A 22,423-nucleotide genomic window follows, 5' to 3' on the forward strand; every position below is an offset into this window, starting at 1 on the left:
GAGATTAAGTCAGCTACCCAGGGTAGTATGAGATAGAAGAGCAGGAGCTAATCTCATCTGCCCCATAGCCTGTGTCTTTATAGGATTGTAACAATCTTATAGACTGTGTAGACACTAGCTTTCTAACTCATCACCCATTCTCACTCAGTTAATGCTGGCAATCACTAAGGGGTTGGTTCGCCCAGGCTAGGGCTTTCCTCTCATTCCTGTGATCCCTGGTCCAAGTAGAGCCTTCCCCCCTGCCACCAGGAGTGATCATGAATTAATGTCCCAATAACTTTCTATTTAGCTATGTGAGAAAGAGGAGATAGGGCTCTTCATAACCTACATTGTTTACTTGCTGGGAGAAATTTCAGAAAATATCAGGACGTGGAGGGAAAAACCAAATCAGTAAAAGGAAATGTAAGAGCATCCTTAGTGAATCCTCCTGGGTGATTATCTTGACGTTGGATACTTCCAAGGGTCACTCAAGCCTTCACAAAGGTGGCCTTGGAGGTTCTGTGGATTTGTTTCAATCTCTCAGGAAAAAAAAAAATGGAAGCTATACATGGACATAGGATAAATGACACATTCTTCGCTGCGATTTTAGTAACAGAGTATTCATATTGGATACTTCATGGAAAACAGAGGTTTAGGATGACAGATGTGTCTTCAATTGGTGACAATGGGAAAAATAGATTCTTCCTAAATAAATGCAGTATTTTTTACGTGATGGCTTATAAAAAGATGGGGACCTCTGAGTATGAGGGAGCATCGCAGAATGAGAGCTTAATGTGGCAATTTAGGAAATGATTGGATTTTCTTTCTTTCGTTTTCTTTTTTGGTTTTAAACTTTTCAAAAAAAATTTTTTTAACTGAAGTTTAATTGATTTACAATGGAAATGATTGGGTTTCTTCTCTCTCTGGAAGCTTTCTGGAACCCAAGCTGGTGCCCACTCAACACCCTATCTTATCACTTATCACATTTGTTGAAATCGTTAGCATCTATGGTGTTCCCTGTGCCTGACTGTAAGAAACTCCTCCAAAGGCGCCATGTGCCTCAGCATCCTTAGCGTAAGACAGTGCATCAGCTGAGAGAAGCAATTAACCGGACTGGAGGAAAGACAGTCAAATCTAGAAATCAGGAAACTAAAGAACTTTGAAGACAAACAGCTACAGGAAATCCACACTATTCCCGGGACCACCTGAATCCTGATCATGTCATCCTGGAAACAGAAATGGGTTTCCAACCTCTCTGCTACTTGCTTCCACTCAACATAGATCAGGGCGCTCTGGACTCCAGCCAATGTCTGCTGTGTCCTGCTCAGCTCTTTTCCTCTCCAAGATGGGCTGCCCCTCCCAGCCCCTTCCCCCATGGACTCCTTCAGCCTAAGCCAATGAAGGGAAAGGAACCTTCATTGAAGATACTGAGTTCACACATTTTCATTTTGTTGCAAAGCACTCCAGGCAGTTTGTAATCCAGCAAAACACCCAGGCAACTAGCTGAATTTCCTCCTTTTCAATCTTCTCTTATAGAACATGCACACATGGACACACACACCCTTAGCCCTTCTGAATTTCCTACTCTGCCCGTCTTGAGAATTTTCTCTTCCTACTAGGTGTGGTTTCAGAATTCCAACCATAATATTGCCAGTGAAGAGGCACAATTCACCATTATAACCAAAATGATGAGGAAGATCACTGGAATATTAAAATGAAATCATGTCCAAAGCAGTCACCAACAACGTGCTTCACCGCTTGGAGATGCCTGGCTCTCTCCCTGGTGAACGTGGCATTAGTTATACCTGGTTATTGCCAGCAAAGAGCAAGTTCATTATAAGTTAGCAAATTTCAATTTTACAGCAGGTGTGTTACTCTGAGATTTTTATAAATTGTTCACATGAGGATAAGCCATACAATTTTATTTTTTTCTGTTCAATAGAGTAGTGATATATTGAGGGTACATAGACCAAAAAGCGACAATTACCATCTACTAAGGTAAGATAATGATTTTCAGACAAACTAATGTGATATAAACAGGCAATTCTGCATTTACAGCTTATGAATCTTGCTTTCATGAGCCTAAAGGGTAACTTATTTTTTCTTCATAACTCATGATGTGACCTTGGGAATAACAAATCTTTGTTTCTGCCTTTTTGAATCTAAAAATGGGCTCGACACTGTGGGCTGGAGATAATGATCATACTAGCAATGATTCCTTACAGTTCACGGTCAGATATATGAGGCTTAGGACATGCAGACACATTGTTTTGGAGGGTTGGGAGAATTTAAGGCCGATGCATCCTTGGTTCGTTATTATCCTCCACCTTTTCGGTAAAAAAACTCTAATGACAATACAGAAATAATAGACATTGTTTTATTTCTCTGCTTTTATTTTCCCTTCCTGATGATTTCATCAAATTTCACTTCTTAATATTCTTAACTTTGTTTCATTGCATTTGTTTTTAAAACACTTCAAATGCTCTACTTGGGAATGCGTTGAGATATGAATAAATAATGAACAAAGAGTGTTTCCCTTTGTCATCAGAATAGAGATGATCCAGGCTTATTCAGGTTTTCTAAAAGATGGATAAGCCAAAGAGCTATAGAAAATGCATTTAACCCTTTCACACAGTCCTGAATATAGCCAGATTCTTTCTAGAGGCCAGAAAGCCAGTCTTCTGGCCAGACTGTGCTGGGTATAGCTGAGTTTTCCTTTGAGCGGTACTACTGTCATTTGGGCCCCGTAACTCTTTGTGTTGGGGGGTGTGGTGGGAGGCCGTCCTGTCCTGTCCTGTGCATTGTAGGATTTTTAGCAGCAGCCCTGGCCTTCACCCAGTAGGTGCTATCACAACAAACAAAAATGTCTCCAGACATTCCCAATGTCCCATGAGGACCACTGCCTTAGAGACTTCCCTCTCTCCGACTCCAGGGGGCCAGAATGTTCTAGGAGGATTCCTAACAGCAAGGCAGAACGGGTAGCACTCCAAGAAAGCAGCCCATTACACCAGTACCAATTTTTTTTTCTTCAGCATTCACCACCATTCCTTGATATTCACTCGGCAATAGCAAAGTCCATGTACAGAAAGACCAAACGGGCCTTGGGGAACAAATCAATCTGCATTGTCCTCAGAGAGGGAAAAAGGAAGGCAAAGGCCATTTTGGAAAATCTAACTAAATGAGTCACTTCCAATTTCTTTGAACTTCAAGAGTTTGCGTTAGACTCGACACCTAATTTTCTCTTCTGGGCCAAAGGTTCATTCACCTTGAAGCACAAGATGTCTTTGGGGAGGGGGGCAAGACCGCCCCAGTGAATTGTACGTTTGAGACCCTCCTGTCCCTCCACCGAGGGATTCAAAGGGCAAATGTGATCCAACCTCCTTAATCACCAGATGTTTGCAATCATCAGAAAGACGTCTTGGGCTGTAACCATTTCTCTGTTCTCCAGCATTCAGTCTCAAAGAGAATTTACATAACAAAATGTGACATGTAGAATGCTTAAAGGCACCAACCATGACAAGACGAATTACACTCATTTTTCAAGACTCTTTGCAAGGTGCTGCACAGCAAGCGCGCGGGCTGCATGCCGGGCGGCTCCGGGGGGGCGGTCAAGACCGGCATGCGCTAGATCGAACGCAAGGGGTTCTGGTGCGGGAGGCCCGCCCGGGGTCGGGGGGCTGCCCCACTTACCCGCCGTAGGCCGGGATCGGGGGCGGGGGCGCCGCGGCCCGGAAGGTGTTGTACACGGTGCGGCCGCGGCCTCGCAGGTGCGCCCCTCGGTAGGCGGCCGCGGCGGTGGCGGCTGGATACGGGAAGCCGGGCACTGCGGGCGACAGGAGAGAGAAGAGCTTTCAGAGGCACTCCTGCCTTTGAGGGAACCACCCGCCCCTCCCCACCCCCACTCAGGACCCTTCTCCCCGCAGGCCAAGGCTGGACACCTGCCCCGCTTCCTTCTCAGAGTCAGGCTTCCAAAGGCAGGTAGGAGGGAGGAGACCCAGGTCTGATTCCAGAGAGGATGGGCTAGTTCAGCCCGTGGTCCCTGTGCCCAAGGTCAAGGACAGACCATTCTTAATAACGGGAGAAAAGCTCACTGCACAAACTTAACTTTTTAAAAAGGTATTGCAACAGATTGCAAGATGTATGTGCAGGGTGCTCTCAAATCTGTCTACCTATCACCCATCTATCCACATGCATACATATATACACATATGCATAGTGTAATATATACGTGGATGAGCACACACTATGCATATGTGTATATGTACACATACATCTGTACAAGCATGTGTGCATGTGGAAGTGAATATATGTATATATACAATATACCTGGATGTTTGTGTGTACATACATGTACGCATGCATGTGTGTATGTGAATATGTATATGTGCATATTTATATATGTGTGCGTATTTATATAGTTATATACACAAATTCATATACACACATATTTCAATGTGTTTGTAGTTATCTCTGGGGCTGAACTTCATAAGTAAATGTTAGTTGTCTGTTCATAGCTTTTCCCCAACCCATTTTCATTTTTTTTCCTTATTTTCCTTTATGTACCTATACTGCTTGTTAAAAATTTTAAATTGAAATACTGCGTTCCTAGAGACAAGTGTACACAGCGTAGGTGTATGGGCCTCTCAGGCTCCAAGAAACAAATTATTACTAAGGTCCCATCAGCCCCCTAACCATTTATACAGCTTATAAAACCATTTCTACCACAAACATAATTGCAGAGAAGTGTGGGAATTCGACTCTGAAGGAAAGGGTTTGGGCAGGGTTTTCTTCCCTGGGGGAAAATTCTCTGAGCAGAATGACTTGGAGTCAGCAGGGAAAGTAAGCCTGATGCTTGAGATCCCTGATAATGAATATGGCTTCCTCTGCCTGGGGTATCATTCCTCCTAGGATGTCTGCAAATCCTCAGGCATCAGGGCCCTTGAAGCCTTCAGAACACCACCTCTGCCTTCCTGCTCTTTCTGTCACTGAATCTCACGCTCTCACCATGCTGGCCATGCCTGTCCCATCCCACTTAGCATCAGGCACTGTTGCCCACACTGAATCCCGTGGAGGGGATGCTTTTTTAGGAAAATACTGTCCCAGGAGCTCTATATTAAAGGCTCAGAAAGTCCTAAGGTAAGGGAAGTGCATTAACACCATTAACCCAGAACCCCCAAGCTTCATTTTTCCAGGAACTCTAGTTTGCAGAATACCCAACCTCTCACAGGTATTGAGAGAAATCAGTCATTTATTACTTTACCTCTTCTATTCACCTGCCAGCTCCTTGAGGCCTCCCACCGTATCCCATTAATCTTTGTATCTCCCCGCGCAAGGCTGGGAAGGACACAGCTCCTCTTGGCATCACAGGATCTTGGCATCACAGGATCATAAAGGCTCAGAGAGGCCTCACAGCCAAGGAAGCTCTTTCCCCGAGTTAACTCAGCACATCCAAGCTTCCCTCTGCCAGGATCTCTATTTTGCTGAATACCTAGCCTCTCACAGGGTGTTGTATTTCATATTATGTTAAACTTGCCTACATCCAAACGGCCGAGAAGGGCTTTTCCCCTCCCCGCTATCACATTCAAGAGTAGAAGCCCTCCACCCAGAGAACACACTGGTGGTTGCCAAGGGGGAGGGGGCTGGGGGAGGGATGGAGTGGGAAGTAGGGGTTAGCAGATGCGAGCTTCTATATATAGAATGGATAAACAACAAGGTCCTACTGTATAGCACACGGAACTACCTGCACTATCCTATGATAAACCATAATGGAAAAGAATAGTAAAAAAATAATGCATTGATATATATATAATATATAAAACTGAATAACTTTGTTGTACAGCAGAAATTAATGCAACACTGTAAATCAGCTATACTTCAATTAAAAGAAAAGGAAAGAAATAAAGAGTAGAAGCCCTTCACCCCATCAATTCCCATTACTCCCAGAGTCCTTGGATAGAGTAGGTTTGCAGCTGCATGTGGGTGGCAAGGGGTAGGCAGAAGAAGGAAGTGGGATTTCCCACAGGAGCCATTTCCAATTCTATAGTCATGGAATTGCATGGAGTGGAATATAACCCTTGACCTGGAAGTGAAGGCAGACTAGCTGTCATCTGGAATTCTTTGTGTGTTCTTGAATGGCCAACAGCTATCTTGTTTCGTGGATTCTACCATATCCTTCTGTGATGATGCTGGTAAATGCTAGGGTGGTAGAATCAAGCCAGAATGATTTTTATCTTTCTATTTATGTCTGAGAAGACCATCCAGGTTATTTCTTTTTTCTAATTGTCATTCAAGACAAATCATACAGCAGTACTTAATTCTCAGCTTTCCAGCCCTCACCACCCATGTTTCCTGGCTGGTGTTTCAATTACTGTTCTTGAAATTGCAAAGAGGTGTCAACCTCAATGGGAAAAGCAGGGAAATCCTAATATCATAAAAGCCCAAGAGTCATGAGATAGGAGATGTTGGCTTTAGGACTGGGGAGAAAATGAGCAAGCGTGCCTTTGACTCCAGCACTATCTTGCCACAGTTCAAATATTAAGTTTTCAGAGGAACACCTTGGATTTTGAAATAAAGCAAATGAAAAGTTCACAATCTGGCAGAGCAGCTGGCTGCCTGTGTGAGGAAACACAGTAATTACGCTGACCCATTCATTATCGCTGGCTACGGCATGGAGTGAGACAGACAAGATCCCTCTCAGCGACAAGCAGGTTTTACAATAATTCTTGGAGGATTTAGATGTTGAGATAGAACATGAAACAGAAGCTCAGCAGTAGAGCAAGGGGAACACAAGCTGCTAGAAGGGTAGAGCCAGGATGCCATTTTGTACCCCCTTTGCTGCAGGGAGAAAATATCCTTCTCGATGCAGGATAAGGGATTTGCAGGTCTTAATACCAGGCTCTTTGGGCTGCTCCAAGCAGGGCACATTAGAGGGATTCTTATTTTGCTAAAGGAACAAGGGAAGGACTGCACATCAACTTCCTGGGAGGCCAAGTACCCTTAGGTAAAATAAGGAGGTTCTATTGTAACAGGGGCTTCATGGAGAAGGCACATAAGTCTCCCAGATGGATGGTTTTCTCAGCTATCCCTTTCTTGTTGCCATCTAGAGCTGGCCAAGGGGTCTCTTAATGAAGTCTCTAGCTAGTCACCGTGATGGATGAATGTTCTCTTCTCTTCCCCTCTTTTCTTCCTCCCTCCCTTCCTCCAGAAAATAAGCAGGACCCTGTGGGGCTCCTGGGCACAAAAGCTTTTCTGTGTCCCCTTCCATGAGTTTCAACAGGCAGGTTCAAACAGTTGCTAATCAGGGAAGGGAGGAGTTGGGAAGACAAGGGAGGGGCCGTCAAGAGACAATAGTGCAGCCTTGGGGCAGGGTCCTGGTTCCCCCTCAAGGGATACATATAACAATATCTTTGAGCTGTTTTGCAGATACTGAAACCCCTGCCAGGTGGGAGAAGTTAACAGTATGCTGCTCACAAGCACGTAGACCCCAGACCGGTTGGAACCAGAAGGTTGATGATGCTGACTCTCACTTACTACTTACTCACCACCAACCAATCAGAAGAAAGTCCACGAGCTGATCACGCCCTCCTCTTTGAACCATTACTATAAAACTCCTCACTACCCCCTCCAGGTCAGGACACACAATTTTGAGGGCGTTATCTCACTGTGGCCCCTTTGCCTGGCAAAGCAATAAAGCTATTCTTTTCTACTTCACCCAAAACTCTGTCGCCAAGATGTAATTTGGTGTTGAGATACAGAGGCTAGATTAGGCATCCATCCCTCCCTCCCACCCTTCCTCCCTCCTTCTCTTCCTCCCTTCCATTTATTTTCTAATCTCCTTCTGAAGAATGCTGTCATGAACCTTCCTGGCTGTACTAGCAATCAAGTAACTTGATTGATCAAGTAACAGAAGGAAAAAGACTCTCACCATTGCTAAAATGCAAGCTCCATGAGGACAGTGCTCTCCATCTGTTTTGCTATTTGATTTAGAAAACTGCCTGACACAGCAGTGCAGGTATCAGCTACCTAACACCATGCGTGGACACCCTTTGATGGTGAACCCATGTTAGTCTCCTTCTTTCTGGGACAGTAGAGGCCCTTCCTCTTCCTCTTCCACCTTCCATAATCCAGTCCTTTATACAAAGCACCCTGCCCAAGATTTGCAGGTAAACAGTGTGCAAATAACACACCGGCTCTCACTCATCTTTATAAAAACAATCACTACTCCCATACTTAGACGGTGCTGTACTGGCCCAAAAATAGCAACCAGACTTGGAATATGTGTGATTCTGATAAAAAGGGAGACAGCTTGGATAAACATACTGCACTGGGAAATACTGCCCACCCTCAATTCATTTAAATTCACATTTACTGCTGCACCGTGTCAGGGTATGGAGATTGGTTTCTACTTCTGGGGGAAAAGCAGGGTTCAGACGTTTTCCCCAGACAGGTGATGACTGTCTGGTCTATAAAAGGAACTCTGTCACGTTCCTCCCTTCATGGAACCCCACACAGCATTCCCTAGAAACCCAGCAAATCTCAGTCTCTGCATGCAACACATGTGTGCAGCAAGGAACAATGGAAAATAGCAATTGTTATAATCCCTAACATGCCTGACTTATAGCCGTGCCTTCTGTGTTTCTCCCCATCTCCATTAGAGGACGTTTCCCCTATGGCTGGTTTAGGACAGTGTGGCTTTCTCTTGCCAAATGGTCAATTTCAACAGCAAAAAACCCACGACTGTTTGTCAAGCTTCCTTTAGACTCACATGGGATGGCAGGAACTGATTTATTTATTTTTACTTGCCTACCAGGTGTGTTTGCTTATTGATCATGGTTAACTGCATATGTGAAGTGAATACTTAGATGATTCAGATATAGATTAAAACAAAACCAAAGTGGCTCTATCCTTGAACCATGTAGAAAGAATGTAATAGGGAAGAATAAGTCTGACTCCATGTTAGATCTGTTTTTCACTTAAACCTTCGTATTCTATTACTTTTGCTTCGATTTAAGAATGTTGTCTAGAGCTCGAAATAGACAGGATAGCCCATTCTCAAGGCTCTGACTTTTCAGGGTATAACACTTTTCCATTCATATAGAGATAAAAAGTTCAAAACAGAGAATAACATTTGTCTTGCTGGAGGTTTACAGGAACATCCTGACCTGACCTACCAGACAGCTACAAGAACAAAGGATTCTGACACCAAGAAGTCTGCAACAACCAGCCACGCCCCCTCTCTCACCTTGGCTTTGTTGAAACCATTTGGGGAGTTTGGGGTTTTCTGAGCCACCCCTCTCCTTGCATGTCCTTGCAATAAAACTTCCTGTGCTCCAAACTCCGACATGTAGGTATTGTTTGGCCTCACTGTGCACTGAGCACATGAACTTGGGCTCAGTAACAAGAAGACATCTTAATTATGTGCTTATATTTCAGTGTGACACATCTCTTTTGCTGAGTTATCATGTCCTCTATCAATACCCCAGTTCAGGAGTTTGGGTCCAGGAAGTGGGCAATAAATGTTTAATAAATCCAATGCAAAATGCCAAATGGAAACTCACAATGTCCTCTCCACTTCTGAGATGGAGTAAATCAATGCTAATAAAAGTCATCCACCTGTCACCCTGTCCAATATTTGTAAATGCCTCTTTGTTAATTAAAGAACAATGTTAGAAAGAAAAGACACCAAATTAGAGTTATTTCTGAAGGCCAACGCTGGAGTTTGATTTTTTTTTTTCTAGTTGAACTTCAAGTTAATAAGCATGTAAACAGACCGTCAATGGGGAACAATGGAAAGTATTAAGGCTGCTTTGTGGATACAAAATAAATCCTTAGTTTCTGGCATGAGGGAGACAAGGAACTGGAAAAAAAAAAAAAACATAGGTTCATTATACTGGAAAGGTTTCCTCTTAAACCTGAACCAGCATGAATCAAAGTGAAAAATCTGGTATCACTGCAACGAAAATTGGATTTAACTCATAAGCTAAAAATGAGTTTCTCTCAAAGAAAACACGGTAAAAGCTTCTGGAGCAAATACCAATTGCACATCTTGTTGACACATCAACATCCGCAGCCCACCCACTCCCAACCTTCGGCTAGATTTATATCCAGAGCATATTGGGAGGAGGTTAGCAGAGTAGCCATCTCAGTTCTCGGCAATAAGGAGTTCTCCGTCAATGAACTCAATGAAACGGAAACTTTAGGAATGTAACCAGAGGCGTGCTGTGAGGTGCTCAACTATCAAGGCAAATCAACATTTTTAAACAGAAGATGTGTGGGTGTATCAACCCCGCCAAATGGGCCATTTACCAAAGTGTCAACTGCTGATTGCCTTTCTCCCCGCAAAGACAAAACCTCCACCTCCTACCTCCGACCAGCTCTGCCTTCAATGTATTTACGGTGAGGAACACGTGATCGCTCCCCACTCACCCGCCTCCCCGGTCTCTTTTACGAATGTGGTGCTTACCTTCGAAAATAAACACAAATGAGATCATCTCAGCAGCCCGGAAATCCCAAGAGAAGATACACAAAACCAGTGGAAAATACTTGAGGGTTATAAACTGCATATTAAAGTTTTAGAGCTCCGGGAGAGATGGAAGAGTAGCAGATGCAAAACCCGACAGGGGGGCAGATTCTGCATCAAAGCCATAAAAATATACAACTGCTTTAACGGGCAATTATTCTTTGCATTTGTGCACGGGTTTGAATTTGCATGAGGTTGCCAGATGCCCTGAAAAGGTGTGCCTTTAGGATGGTAGGCGGGGTGGAGGGGCGGGGGGGGGGGGGCTCTCTCTTTTTCTGCTCTTCCTCTCCTTTGCTTCGTAAATGCCACCCTCTCCCCACCCTTGAAATGTTTTAAGATAGAGATGTTCATGCTCATTTGGGGTTGAATTGTTCCGTGGGTAATTTACAGTAGGAAATATTCACTTACACAATTCTGGGGGTGCAGACGAGGTTTCAACAGCAGGTTCACGGTTCTACAGGATTCCCCTTGAGGGAACTCCCGTTTCATAAGCTGGACCATAAATTAAGACGTGGCATAATAGGTAACATACCGAGGTGAAATAAACAGCCAGCTGTAGCTCCATTTCACAGGCACAGCACTGTATGATAAACCTCACAATGCACTGTCCAAAAAAAAAAAAAAAAAAAAAACCCAAAAAACCTGATGGTTTTTTTCCAAATGGCAAAAATGTTTGCACATTTTTGCAAGACAAATCTCAAAGAAAGGTACATAAAATTGGTTTGTAGCACAGAATTTATACACAACTAGGTCACTGTCTTTAAATGGCATTAAATGGAAAACGTAATATGATGGACCACATTTAGTTCTAGGTCAAAATCAAAATGGAAAGGCTTTCAATTTGGTTGAAATTTAGTCATTTCAAGGTTTGGGGGTAAAAAGGGAGTGTTCCATCCATGCAGTCATCTACAAAAAGACCAAAATGGCCACTCAATTTGTTGGGCTCTCTGGTTCTCATATGCACATATATTTATCCCTGAAATGCACATTTGGAATCGGCTTTTGTTTCATTTTAAAATGCATGTTGATATTATATACTGCTGTTTAGAAGTGAATAAATCTACATTTTGGACAAACAGTTCCTTATAGGACATCCTCATTTGAAATGCATTGAATAGGAAAACAAAAATTTCTAATTAATGTACAAGTCTAATCACCATTCTCCACATGGAAGAGTAATTTTTCACTGTTCATTTGCTCGGTTTAATCTCAAAACTGACATAACAGAAATGCAATGTCCTATAAATCTCCACTCATTTGTTTCTTTAATATTCATATTCCATTGAACTGCAGCTGCTTGTTGCTGCAGCCTATTACAACTTGCGAAAGTGTCGATAAAAATATTATGAAAGGCAAGATGTGTTTCTTCCTGGCTGCATGTGCCATTTATTTGGGGAAAGACAATAAATGGCTCGTGGATTGTCCCCCCCGCCTGCTGCTCAGTGGGTGATTAGTGATTAATTACCTGGCAGCAAATTGACATGGCACGAGGAAATTGACACAGCCCTGATTAATTAACTTTTTATGGGCGGTAGTTACTCACAAAACATTGTGCACCATAATTGAATCTCTTTACATAACGTCATGGTACAAAAGTTTTAGTCAAATCCAAATTAGCCAGAAGTTTCTAGGCTGTTATAGGTCTGATGAGGATGCATCGAAGGCATTGGCAAGCACTTCAACTTGGAGACTGAGGCACATTTTTGAAAGGAAAAAAGATGGGGACATTGTGCTGGCTTGATTGCCCGAGATGAATTTATTGGCCTAACTCTTTACTGTATGAAGCTAAAAGGCCTCATTTTCCTCTAGCCTCCTCTGACTGCTGTTTCCCAGTGATAAAGATTCTCGCCTTTGTCCAGTCTCTAAACATCGATTCTTTAATTCAATTCTTGGTTCCAGCAACAGCTCTTCCTTCAAAGGCCTTTCCTCTCAGTTTTACCCCACACTTCCCAACACGGCCACTGTCACCATCATACCACTCCTTTTTTTCCCCTTCACTTACCATCTTCTACCACCTCATCTGATCGCAACTTCGTTACCTATCTCTCTTTTGGGGTGTCCTGAGGACTTCATTTTGGTCCTACTGTGTCTCCAACGCACAGAAGATTACCTGGTCCCAGGTAACGGCTGAAATGTTTATGCATTATATCGTCAGATAAACTGAGGACGCCATATAGTAGGTCCGTTACAGAGGAAAGATGATTGACAGTTCTTGAACCTGTGAGAGTCGCTAAGGTGCTGCTTACGAAGGATGCCTATTTTAAGAGAAACTTTAATGAGGACGTTAGCAGTGAGTGACTCTGGACCTCACTTGTCTAAAAGTTCAGGCTGTGATAACTGAAATAATCCAAGCAAAGTCATGATTACAGTTGGCATAATTCCATCCTCTTGTACTCCATTATCAGATGGAGGAGATTCTGCTGTACAAGGAACCAGCTGCTAGTCAGTAACCCACAGATTAACTCACAATCTCTTCACAAAACCACACGAACCAGTTCTTATTTTGATCTTCACTTCCTGGCGGGGAAATGAAGATAGACAGCAGCTCAGAAGCTCTCCGATGATCTGAACCCAGGCAGCCTGACACTAGACCTGTCATCTTATCTATCACACAAGACAGCTAGAACGAAAGCATACCACGTCATCTTTGAGCAAAAACTCTCTACTTCCACTCTCCCCACACTGCGTAGAGGCTCTCAATTTGTACTTCCCTACTAGTGTCTGGACAAGCTACTCCATCACCTCCCTCTATCCATACCACATCCAAGAGAACCAGCCCCGATTCATCATGGGCAGAGTTAATTTGCAGAGCAACCTGTTGACAAGCCTCCCTGAGACCTTGTTGGGGGCCAAGGGGTAGGGGAGGGGGGTGGGTGCCATTTCTTCCATTCTATATTTATGTTCTGAGATTTCAAGACACCTGGAAGGGCTTTGCTCCTTCTCTGTTAATCGGACACAAGCCAAGGGGATCACTCCTAATTCATGTTCCTGATGAGAGTCCAAGGCAAGCTGTTTTCCTTCTCCACTGGAGTTGATCTCCACATCTGAATGTGAGCTGGCATCAGAGGGGTTGTATACAATCCCCAAATGTGGGAGAAGATGGACTCTCCCAGCGGTGGGGATCTGGGTTATAATAGTATGGTGTTATACACACAAACCCAATTACCGTCAAAATAATGAGCTCCTTATCACTAAACTCAACTACAAATTTTCTCCAAGATTTGGCAGATGCGAGTAGAAGCTTTCAGGATATTTGGGGATGTTGCACTTTCTTCTCTATACAATCTATTGGTTAATACCGTTATCAAATATCACTTGACTCACAACTTGGTTGGAAATAGACTCTTCCTTGGAAAGAAATGAGTCATCTAGGTAAAAAAAAAAATTAAAAATGCAATGCAGACACAGGGATGGACCCTGAGCAGTGAGATTGGTTTTCCTAAAGCAGACATGTTTCTGAACTTAACAAATTCAAAAAGCCACAACAAACCCCCCTACACAATGCTCACACACATGACTATTCTTTGATCGCTTAGGTCTTTGGGATTTTGAATGAGGACAGCAGCCTCAGTTTTTATCTGATTGCCACGTGATTCCTGCTTAGCTCCTGAACTTAGCGGCTGTCTCTTTTCTCCCAGGTTACAAATGGTCCATTTAATCCAACAGACCTGTGGGAAGTGCCAGGGCTGCTGAAATGCGCAGTGATAGGCTTTTTCTGTGCAAAAGACCTATTTGTGATCTGTCTACTCACAGGTATTGACATTACCCCTGCGGGCAGGATCTTTGTAACAGTTCATTCAGCAAAAGGAGAATGAATCTCCATCTCGGAGTGTTTAACTCGGCAGGACCTCAGAGGGCATTTGCAAAAGTGCTTTCTGTCCTTTGAAGGAACATCGGAGACAAAGCCGTGAGATGCTGAGATCTATTGTAATTTGGATGAAACAATTTACCATCATCTATTCGTTTGACAAAAACCTGTACCGGTGTCAATGTAGCTTTTTTTGGGCAGCCGTGGAGAAAAAAAAAAGGCTAATAATTTATATAAATAATTACCTTATCGAGTGCATACACACAGTAAAGGTTCAATTGTTAAATGATTCACAATCTATCTAACAGCTGGCTGAAACAGCAAGCTCTGTGAATTGCCTCTCCAGGTAGGAAGGAGGGCAAGTGAGATAAATGAGCTTCCCTATGCTGGGCTGGATTTCCCATGGTTCTCTAGGGCTGCTGGGGCTCCATGAACATGAGACCCCCGGAGGGGGTTGGCCGTGGCTCACGGGATAGGGATGCAATGCAAAAGCATCATTCATTTCACTTCCAGCCATCACTGTGTATAGAGCTGGTCGGTTTGTGTTGAGGCCCATCTGATCTTGAGAGCCAGCTTCCAGACTTGAAAACTGAGTCCTGATCTTTCGAGCAACACCCCGAGCAAACCTGGAGGACAGGTGCTATCTGGACCCCGGGATTACCTCCCTGATATCCCAGCTGGAGCCCTCCCCAAACACCCACATAGAACAGACTGAAGGAAGACCATTCAGAAATGGTCCAGTTGTCCAGGCACTAGACTAACATAAACCTTCCATACCAGCTTTTTTGGTGAACTTTCAAAAGTGCCTGGTGAAGATGGATTCTAAGAAAGAAAAGGAAAGAATAGCCATTTGTTTGAGGAGCTGCAATGCCTCAAGCAGCCTGAAAGTCTTTTTACACATGGATTTCATTTAATGCTCACAGGTAAGCAGGTATTCATGAAGACGTTCATGGCAAAAAGACTTGGCCAAGGTTACACAGCTAGTGTACCATGACGATTAGGACCCAGCTCTGCCTGAATCCAGCTCTTCTCCTGCAAATTTTGTATTGCTTCAGGAGAATTGTGTAAAACTAATACTGAGGACTAAAGATCTTTGGGAAATGTTTCTTAGATCCCTATAGCAATGACCAAGGGTGGGGATGGTATATATCCTTGGGCAGGTGTGCCCATAGAGGGGGCTCTTGTATGTTTGTTTGTTACACAAAAGGCAATCAGGTGTCAAGAGCCTACAGGGCATGCAAACCAAACCCAAGGAGATGGATCTAAAATATGTGGTGTGTTATTTGGTCCTGAAAATGGCCTTTTGTTAACACTCCCCCCACCACCGAGTTCCCCAGTAGCAATAAAATAGCTCTTGGAATGTCAGTACTTTCACGGGAATGAGCACATGATTTAAGACAGTGGTGTTTCTGGAGTTCTAGTGAAGGTAAGTGTTTGAATGATCGTGTTTACATGAACTATACCAGGCTCCTTCCCCTCCGGTGGGAGGTAAGCTCAGCCTCCTTTCATGCATCTTTGCACTGCATGGGGAGATTTGCTTTTGAAGAGAAATAAGGCAAGGGAAGGAGGGGCCACCTCTGTGGTTGGACATGTTTCTATGCAAGAAACACCAAGCGCCCCCGCTCCAGGGCTTGAATTATATGAGTGTCATTGGTGGTTCTCACTACCCTACTAAGCCAGTGGTCCCCAGCCTTTTTGGCACGAGGGACCAGTTTGGTGGAAGACAATTTTTCCACGGATCAGTGGCGGGGGCAGGGGTGGAGATGGTTCGGGGGTAATGCGAGCGATGGGGAGCCGCAGATGAAGCTTCGCTCACTTGCTGCTTACTGTCTGCTGTGTGGCCCGGTTCCTAGCAGGCCGAGGACCGGTACTGGTCCGCGGCCCAGGGGGTGAGGACCCCTGTACTAAGCTGTTCAGTCCCAGCTGTGCAGACTTGGACAGGGCTTGGCTCCATTTACAAAGCCAGGTTCCCTAAACACATACACCTGCACCCCCTTATCTTGCAGGAATCAAACAGGATCTTATCTTTGGCCCCTGCGAATTTCATGTTCAGAGCTCTGAACTCAGAAGAGGATTTTTTTTTCCTATTTTAAATCCACATTAGAGAAAGACAAATATCATATGATATCACTTCTATGGGGAATCTAAAAAAATGATGCAAATGAACTTATTTACAAAGCAGAAATAGACTCACAGACATAGAAAACAAACTTATGGTTACCAAAGGGGAAAGGGGGTGGGAGAGGGATAAATTAGGAGTTTGAGATTAACAGATACACACCACTATGTATAAAATAGATAACCAACAAGAACCTACTGTATAGCACAGGGAACTATATTTAATATCTTGTAATAACCTATAATGGAAAAGAATCTGAAAAGGAATATATATATATCTTATATATATAACTGAATCTGAAAAATAATACATATTTTATATATATTATATATAATATATAAGTGAATCTGAAAAGAATATATATATTCTATATATTATATATATATAACTGAATCTTAAAAAGAATATATATATAATTATATGTTTACATGTATATAACTGAATCACTTTGCTGTACACCTAAAATGTTATAAATCAACTATACTTTAATAAAAAAAATAAAAGTTTTAAAAAAAGAGTGAAAAACAAATATTAGTAAAAAACAAACAAAGCCACATTAGTTTGAGAAAGCAAATAAAGTGCAGATGAGTGCTTAAACAATTAATTCTTCAAATAAGCTTTTCACCCATTGAAGAATTTCCCTCTGGCCTCTGCCGAGGGCTGGGGGAAGATGAGCATGGTCATGGTCGAGGAGTTTAATGTGGGCGCTGCACCAGGCCGTGTGTGGATCCTCTTAAGAAAAAGTAGTTTCTGTCAATGTTATCACAGGACTTGGGGTTTCCAGGGAATTCCCCCAGAACAACTGCCTCACTGCCTTTCAAAAACATCTCATCTCGGCCTCGTTCTCTGGCTGTGCACGCGCCGGGATCCCAGGGCAACGTAGTTTATTGTTTTAATATCTGTTTGACACAAAGCAAACCATTCTCCAGTGACTCCTTATCTGTCACATGTATTTCTGTGCAAGAAATATCAAGACGAATAAGATGTTTGGGGGCACACCACGGGATGGTAGTTTTTGCAATTGGCAGCCTTTTGCAGCAGCAAGACCCCCACTGAAAAAGACAAAAGTCCCCCTTCTGCATGGAGATTAATAACCAAAGTGCTGGGAGAGCAGCTGCCTGAATTGTGGCTTCTTCTCTGCAGAGTCTTCCCTGTGAACAACTGAGGGTGTTCAACCACTGCTTTATAAGAATTTTCCTGAAGTTGGTAGGAAGAAAGAAAGAGAGAGAGAGAGAGAGAGAGAAAGAAAGATAGGAAGGAAGGAAGAAAGTAAGCAGGGAGGGAGGGAGGGAGGGAGGAAGGAAGGAAGGAGGGAAGGAAGAACACAACAGTAACAACGAAGTGGTCTGTGACTGTGAGTCAGGCAGATTAACCACAGATGTTGGTAAAGGAGCTAATCCGCTCGGGGGTGGGTGGGGGAGGTAGAGGCAAGGACTGAAAATACAACTGAACCTGTTCTGAAAACTCGTGTCCATATGGAATAAGTAAGTTAACATAAGAGCTAGTAAAAAACTCTTAAAACCACCTGTTAATAAGTCAGAGATGTGCTGGGCCATCAGAAAACAGGGCAGAGGAAGCAAAGTAAAGAGATGGTGCTTCAGGACTGCAGAATGAATGGTTCCTGGAGTCCATCCATCAGTAAGTGTAGCTGGACGGCTGTGTCCAACTGTGGACAATCACTGATCATTAAGTCAGGCATGTGCTATGATCGAGGCAACAGGCAGAGCCTGGCACACAGTAGGTGCCTCACAATCTCTCCATCCGTGGGCTCAATGAGGGAAATAGGATTTCAGTAGCCAAGTGTGTCTCTAGAGCCAAATGATGGTGAAAGCAGTGATACTTAGTTCACCTTCCAAGAGGTATTCAGAAGGCAGTGTTGACAGTGGGTAAGTCTCCTGTTGGGTGCAGCCTCCCAACTACCCCTGAGTACTGTGTTTGCAATTCTGAAATCTCAGCATTATGTATCCATCTATTTTCTGTCTTGCCCACAAGAATGTGGATGCTGCAGATGCTGACTTGTGGATGTATGGTTCACGGGGTATTGCAGTATGTAGAATGGAGCCTGGCGTAGAAAGAACTTGATAAAGATGGGTTGAATGAAGTCATGCATTTTCACCCCCTCCCCCCAATCAAAGGACTGAAAGAATGACTAAAGACTGGAAGGAATTATTTCAGAGATGATGATAAGGGGACTTAGGTATGTTGACACCATAATGCTGAGCCATAGATGTGGGAAAAGCCAGCCACTGATTCCTGATTAGAAGGATGCAGTCCGGAGGACCTTTCGGACCGGCCTTGTTGGAAGTGTGTGGGAGGAAACAGAAGGAGCCCAGGCAGAAGTTGAGGGATCCTGGGTACCTAGACAGAGTTGCACCATTTATCCCAGGGAAACTAGGGCAGGTCATAGAGAAGTCCAGCAGCTCCAAAATCATGGCTCCAAATCCAGCTCTATTTCTTTGTGTTTATTGTGAGAGCAAAGCTAAGTCAATCCATTGTATCTACACTGAATTTATGCATATATCTTACTTTACTATGGACCAGGAAAAGGGTATCCTCTTTATGTGCCTTACCTGACATTATTTGTTTTAAAATACGATAAAATGGCACAAAATGCAAAAGGCACACCACACTGCACATAAAAAGAAGTCTCCTTTTACCTCCACCCCCAGGTAGCCAGCTGACCTGTGTCCTGCCCTTCAAAGGAGAATGATGGCCTGACAAAGGGGTTGGTAAACAAATCTGGCACAAAGACTGCTTTTGTAAATAAACTGCTATGGGAAGTCCAGCCACACCTATTCATTTAGGTATTGTCTGTGGCTACCTTCAAGCTATAAGGACAGAGTTGAGTAGTTGCAGTGGAGACCAGGTGGGACATAGGACTGGAAATATTGACTATCTGGCTTTTCAAAGAACAGTTGTGCCAACCCCCTGGCCAGACAGATCAGACAGGGGGAAAAAGGACTCTCCAGAGATCTTGGAATGGAAAGGAGTAAGCACAATGTTGGGGCTTGAATGCAGAGACCGGACAGCTGTCTAGAGGATCCACCTGACCTCTCTCTGCTCAGACTTTCCAGGAGCAGAGCAAGGAGCCTCTGGTGTGTAAGTTTAGAGACTAGTAAGGATGGAAGGCCCGGGATTCAGTTAGGCTGGTTCAAAGTTGATCCAGCTGAGTGACCGTGGCCAGTTCTTCAATCCCTCGAAGACTAAATTTCCTCATGTGAAAAGGGGGCATGATAATAATAATGCCTATTTCATAGTTTTCTTGTGAGGATTAAGTGAGAACATTCATGTGAAGGGCATAGCAGAATGCTTAACGTATAGTAAGTGCTCAAAACCCATTGCTTATTATTATCATTATGATTATTTTATTTTTTTATTATTTCAGGGCTGGAACTAGGCCTCACCTTGGGCATAAAATGTAAGGGGGAGAGGGCACCAAAACCCCCAGGATTAGGATAAATCATATTTTAATGCAATATTTTAAAAAGTTAAAATGATTATTAAAAAATCCATGATGAACAGACTCTCAAAATTTAAATAAAGAAGTGCTGGGCTGAGCCATATTGGATCCTACAGCAAAAGAAAAATGAATAATATTCATCCTGATGGAAAATTTTGATATTTTGTTGATCATGGATCTTTTTCCATTAAGTCCCCTACATACGAATGGGTTCTGTTCTGAGGGTGAGTTTGTAAGTCCAATTTGTTCGTAAGTCCAACAAAATTAAGCTAGATACCCAACTCACACAATCGGCTATATACCACTGCTTTTACTCTTGCTTCCCGACATCCTGGGCTTGAAATAAAGATACTGTACTACTGTACTCTACACAGTACTGTACAGTAAAGTACACAAAAGCACAGCCACTTGTAGAGGATGCACGCATGTGACAATGTACGCCAGACACATGAACTACGTTATGTAATTGGACATGCGAACGCACGTTTGCATCTTTGAAAGTTCGAAACTTGAAGGTTCATGTGTAGGGGAATTACTGTATTGCGTTAAAATGTTATTTATCTTGATGACTGAGTTTTTTGGTGCCTCTTTAAATTTTATCTGAAGTGAGTGCATCACTTGCCTTGCCCCAGCACTGATTATTATTCTTTTAAGTGATTCCTCCAGAAAATATTAGAAAAAGCCTCTCGGAGGCCACCACGAAATTTGAGTTACCAGAAGAGAGACAAAAAAGGGCACAGTTTTTAAATCAATGTATCAGTAACACAGTGACCTGTTCATGCACCTTCTATTAACTGAACTCCACCTACTGACATCTTCTGTGTTGGGCAGAAGAAAGAGGAAGCCATCAATTAATTTAAGCTGTTACTTTAATTACAGAAAGCAATGGAAATTCTATCAATTACCTAAAAGTAGAACAGGGCAGGCATGTTTCTGCCACTTAAATCATTGTTTTATGAATTCCACACAATTACTTCCATAAAATCTGCAATCAATACATCAATTAAAACTTTGCCATTACACTTGCCCTTGAGTTTCATAAAAGTTAATCAAGGAGAAGATGCTTTTGCATTTTGATAACATTTAGGTTCTTGAGCATTTGCCTGGGATATCAGATTTTTTTTTTTTTCTGTAGTCAGTGGTGAAAATATCCAGGGGGAATTAACAGTCATCTTCCTTTTAATTTACGATTTGTCCTTACATGGATCTAAAAATTCAGCCATGGCTTCTGTGGAAGTGTGTGAAAATACACCTGTTTGCATGGATAAGCATATGGGACCATATAGAAATTTCTGTTGGAAAATGTTTTTCTGGCCCTTGACAAATAAAAGTGGCACCTGTGTGTCAAGGGACTTGCTATGGATTGAATTGTCTCTCCCCCGAATTCACAAGATGATGCCCTAACTCCCATTGTGATGGTATATGAAGATGGGGGCCTTTGGGAAGTGATTAAGCTTAGATGAGGTCTTGGGGGTGGGGCCCTCATGAAGGGATTAGTGTTCTTATAAGAAGAGATACCTGAGAGCTTGCTGTCTCTGCCATGTGAGGCAACCATCTATGAGCCAGGAAGAAAGTTCTCATCAGAACTGACCATGCTGGCACCCTGATCTCAGACTTCCAGTCTCCAGAACCGCGAGAAATAAATTTCTGTTGTTTCAGCTGCCCAACCTATGGTATTTTGTTACGGCGGCCGAGAAAACTATACGGAGCTAAATAAAACTTGCTCCTGGCAGGGATTTTGTCATTTAAAATTATGTCTAAAGCTGGTAACAAAAGGAAGGACAGATACATTTACCTATACTATTAAAAATGTAGAGTGAAATGGAAGCAGAATTAAATGGCCAACACAGGAATTATGTTTGTAACATCTATGGTATTCACAGATAATGTCCCTCATGAATAATTTCCTCTCGATGTGAATTAAAAAATAAAATGAGAAAAACTTGGAAGAGAAACTGGCAGATGTGTATTGGAAATCCACAAGAGGTAACGTCCAAATGACAATTAACTATGTGAAAGATGATATTGCTCACTAAATGAAAGGCAAAGCAACTAGAGCAAACTAGATGCTATTTTTCACCCACCTGGTTTGCAAAATTAAAAAAGAGCAAACTATGCAGGTGCTGGCAGGAATGTGGGAGGGGCTGACAATCCTGTGTTTGGGAACCTCGATGTGGCATTTGGAACACGGGTATGTCAGAGTGTATGTCAGAGTGTATGTAATGATGTTTGTTGCAGCCTTTAGGGAGAGGCTGAAAAAGAAGGAGTTTGAATGTCTGTGGACAGAGATGGTTGCATGAACTCTGGACCATCCACACCATGGAAGAGCATGAAATTATCAAAAAGACTTAATAGAAGATAGTGAAAATGTGTTATTAAGTGAAACAAAATGTGATCAACATGTGTAATGTGCATATAATATGGATGCTACTGCTCCCCTCTGTATAAAAACAAACTGCTCACACCCCTCATTTCATGTGTGTATGTCCTTCCCTGCACTGCTATAGACAAAATGTGAAAAGATACTTACTTACCAGG

At 43.0% G+C, this 22,423-nt stretch overlaps 1 protein-coding gene across 2 annotated transcripts in view; it reads right to left on the minus strand.

The window, feature by feature from the left end:
* Positions 1-22,423, minus strand: part of RBFOX1 (RNA binding fox-1 homolog 1) — a gene marked incomplete at its 3' end in the record, with an annotated part of 186,291 nt that overhangs the window by 52,078 nt on the left and 111,790 nt on the right. For both annotated transcript variants that reach the window (XM_082645489.1, XM_082645490.1), the window contains exon 9: positions 3,670-3,802. In XM_082645489.1, coding sequence (XP_082501615.1) covers positions 3,670-3,802 — 133 coding nt within the window. The remainder of the gene's footprint in view (positions 1-3,669; positions 3,803-22,423) is intronic.

Source organism: Mesoplodon mirus (genome assembly GCF_964341445.2).
Source record: "Mesoplodon mirus genome assembly, chromosome: 15".
In the NCBI taxonomy this organism is placed as follows: domain Eukaryota; kingdom Metazoa; phylum Chordata; class Mammalia; order Artiodactyla; family Ziphiidae; genus Mesoplodon; species Mesoplodon mirus.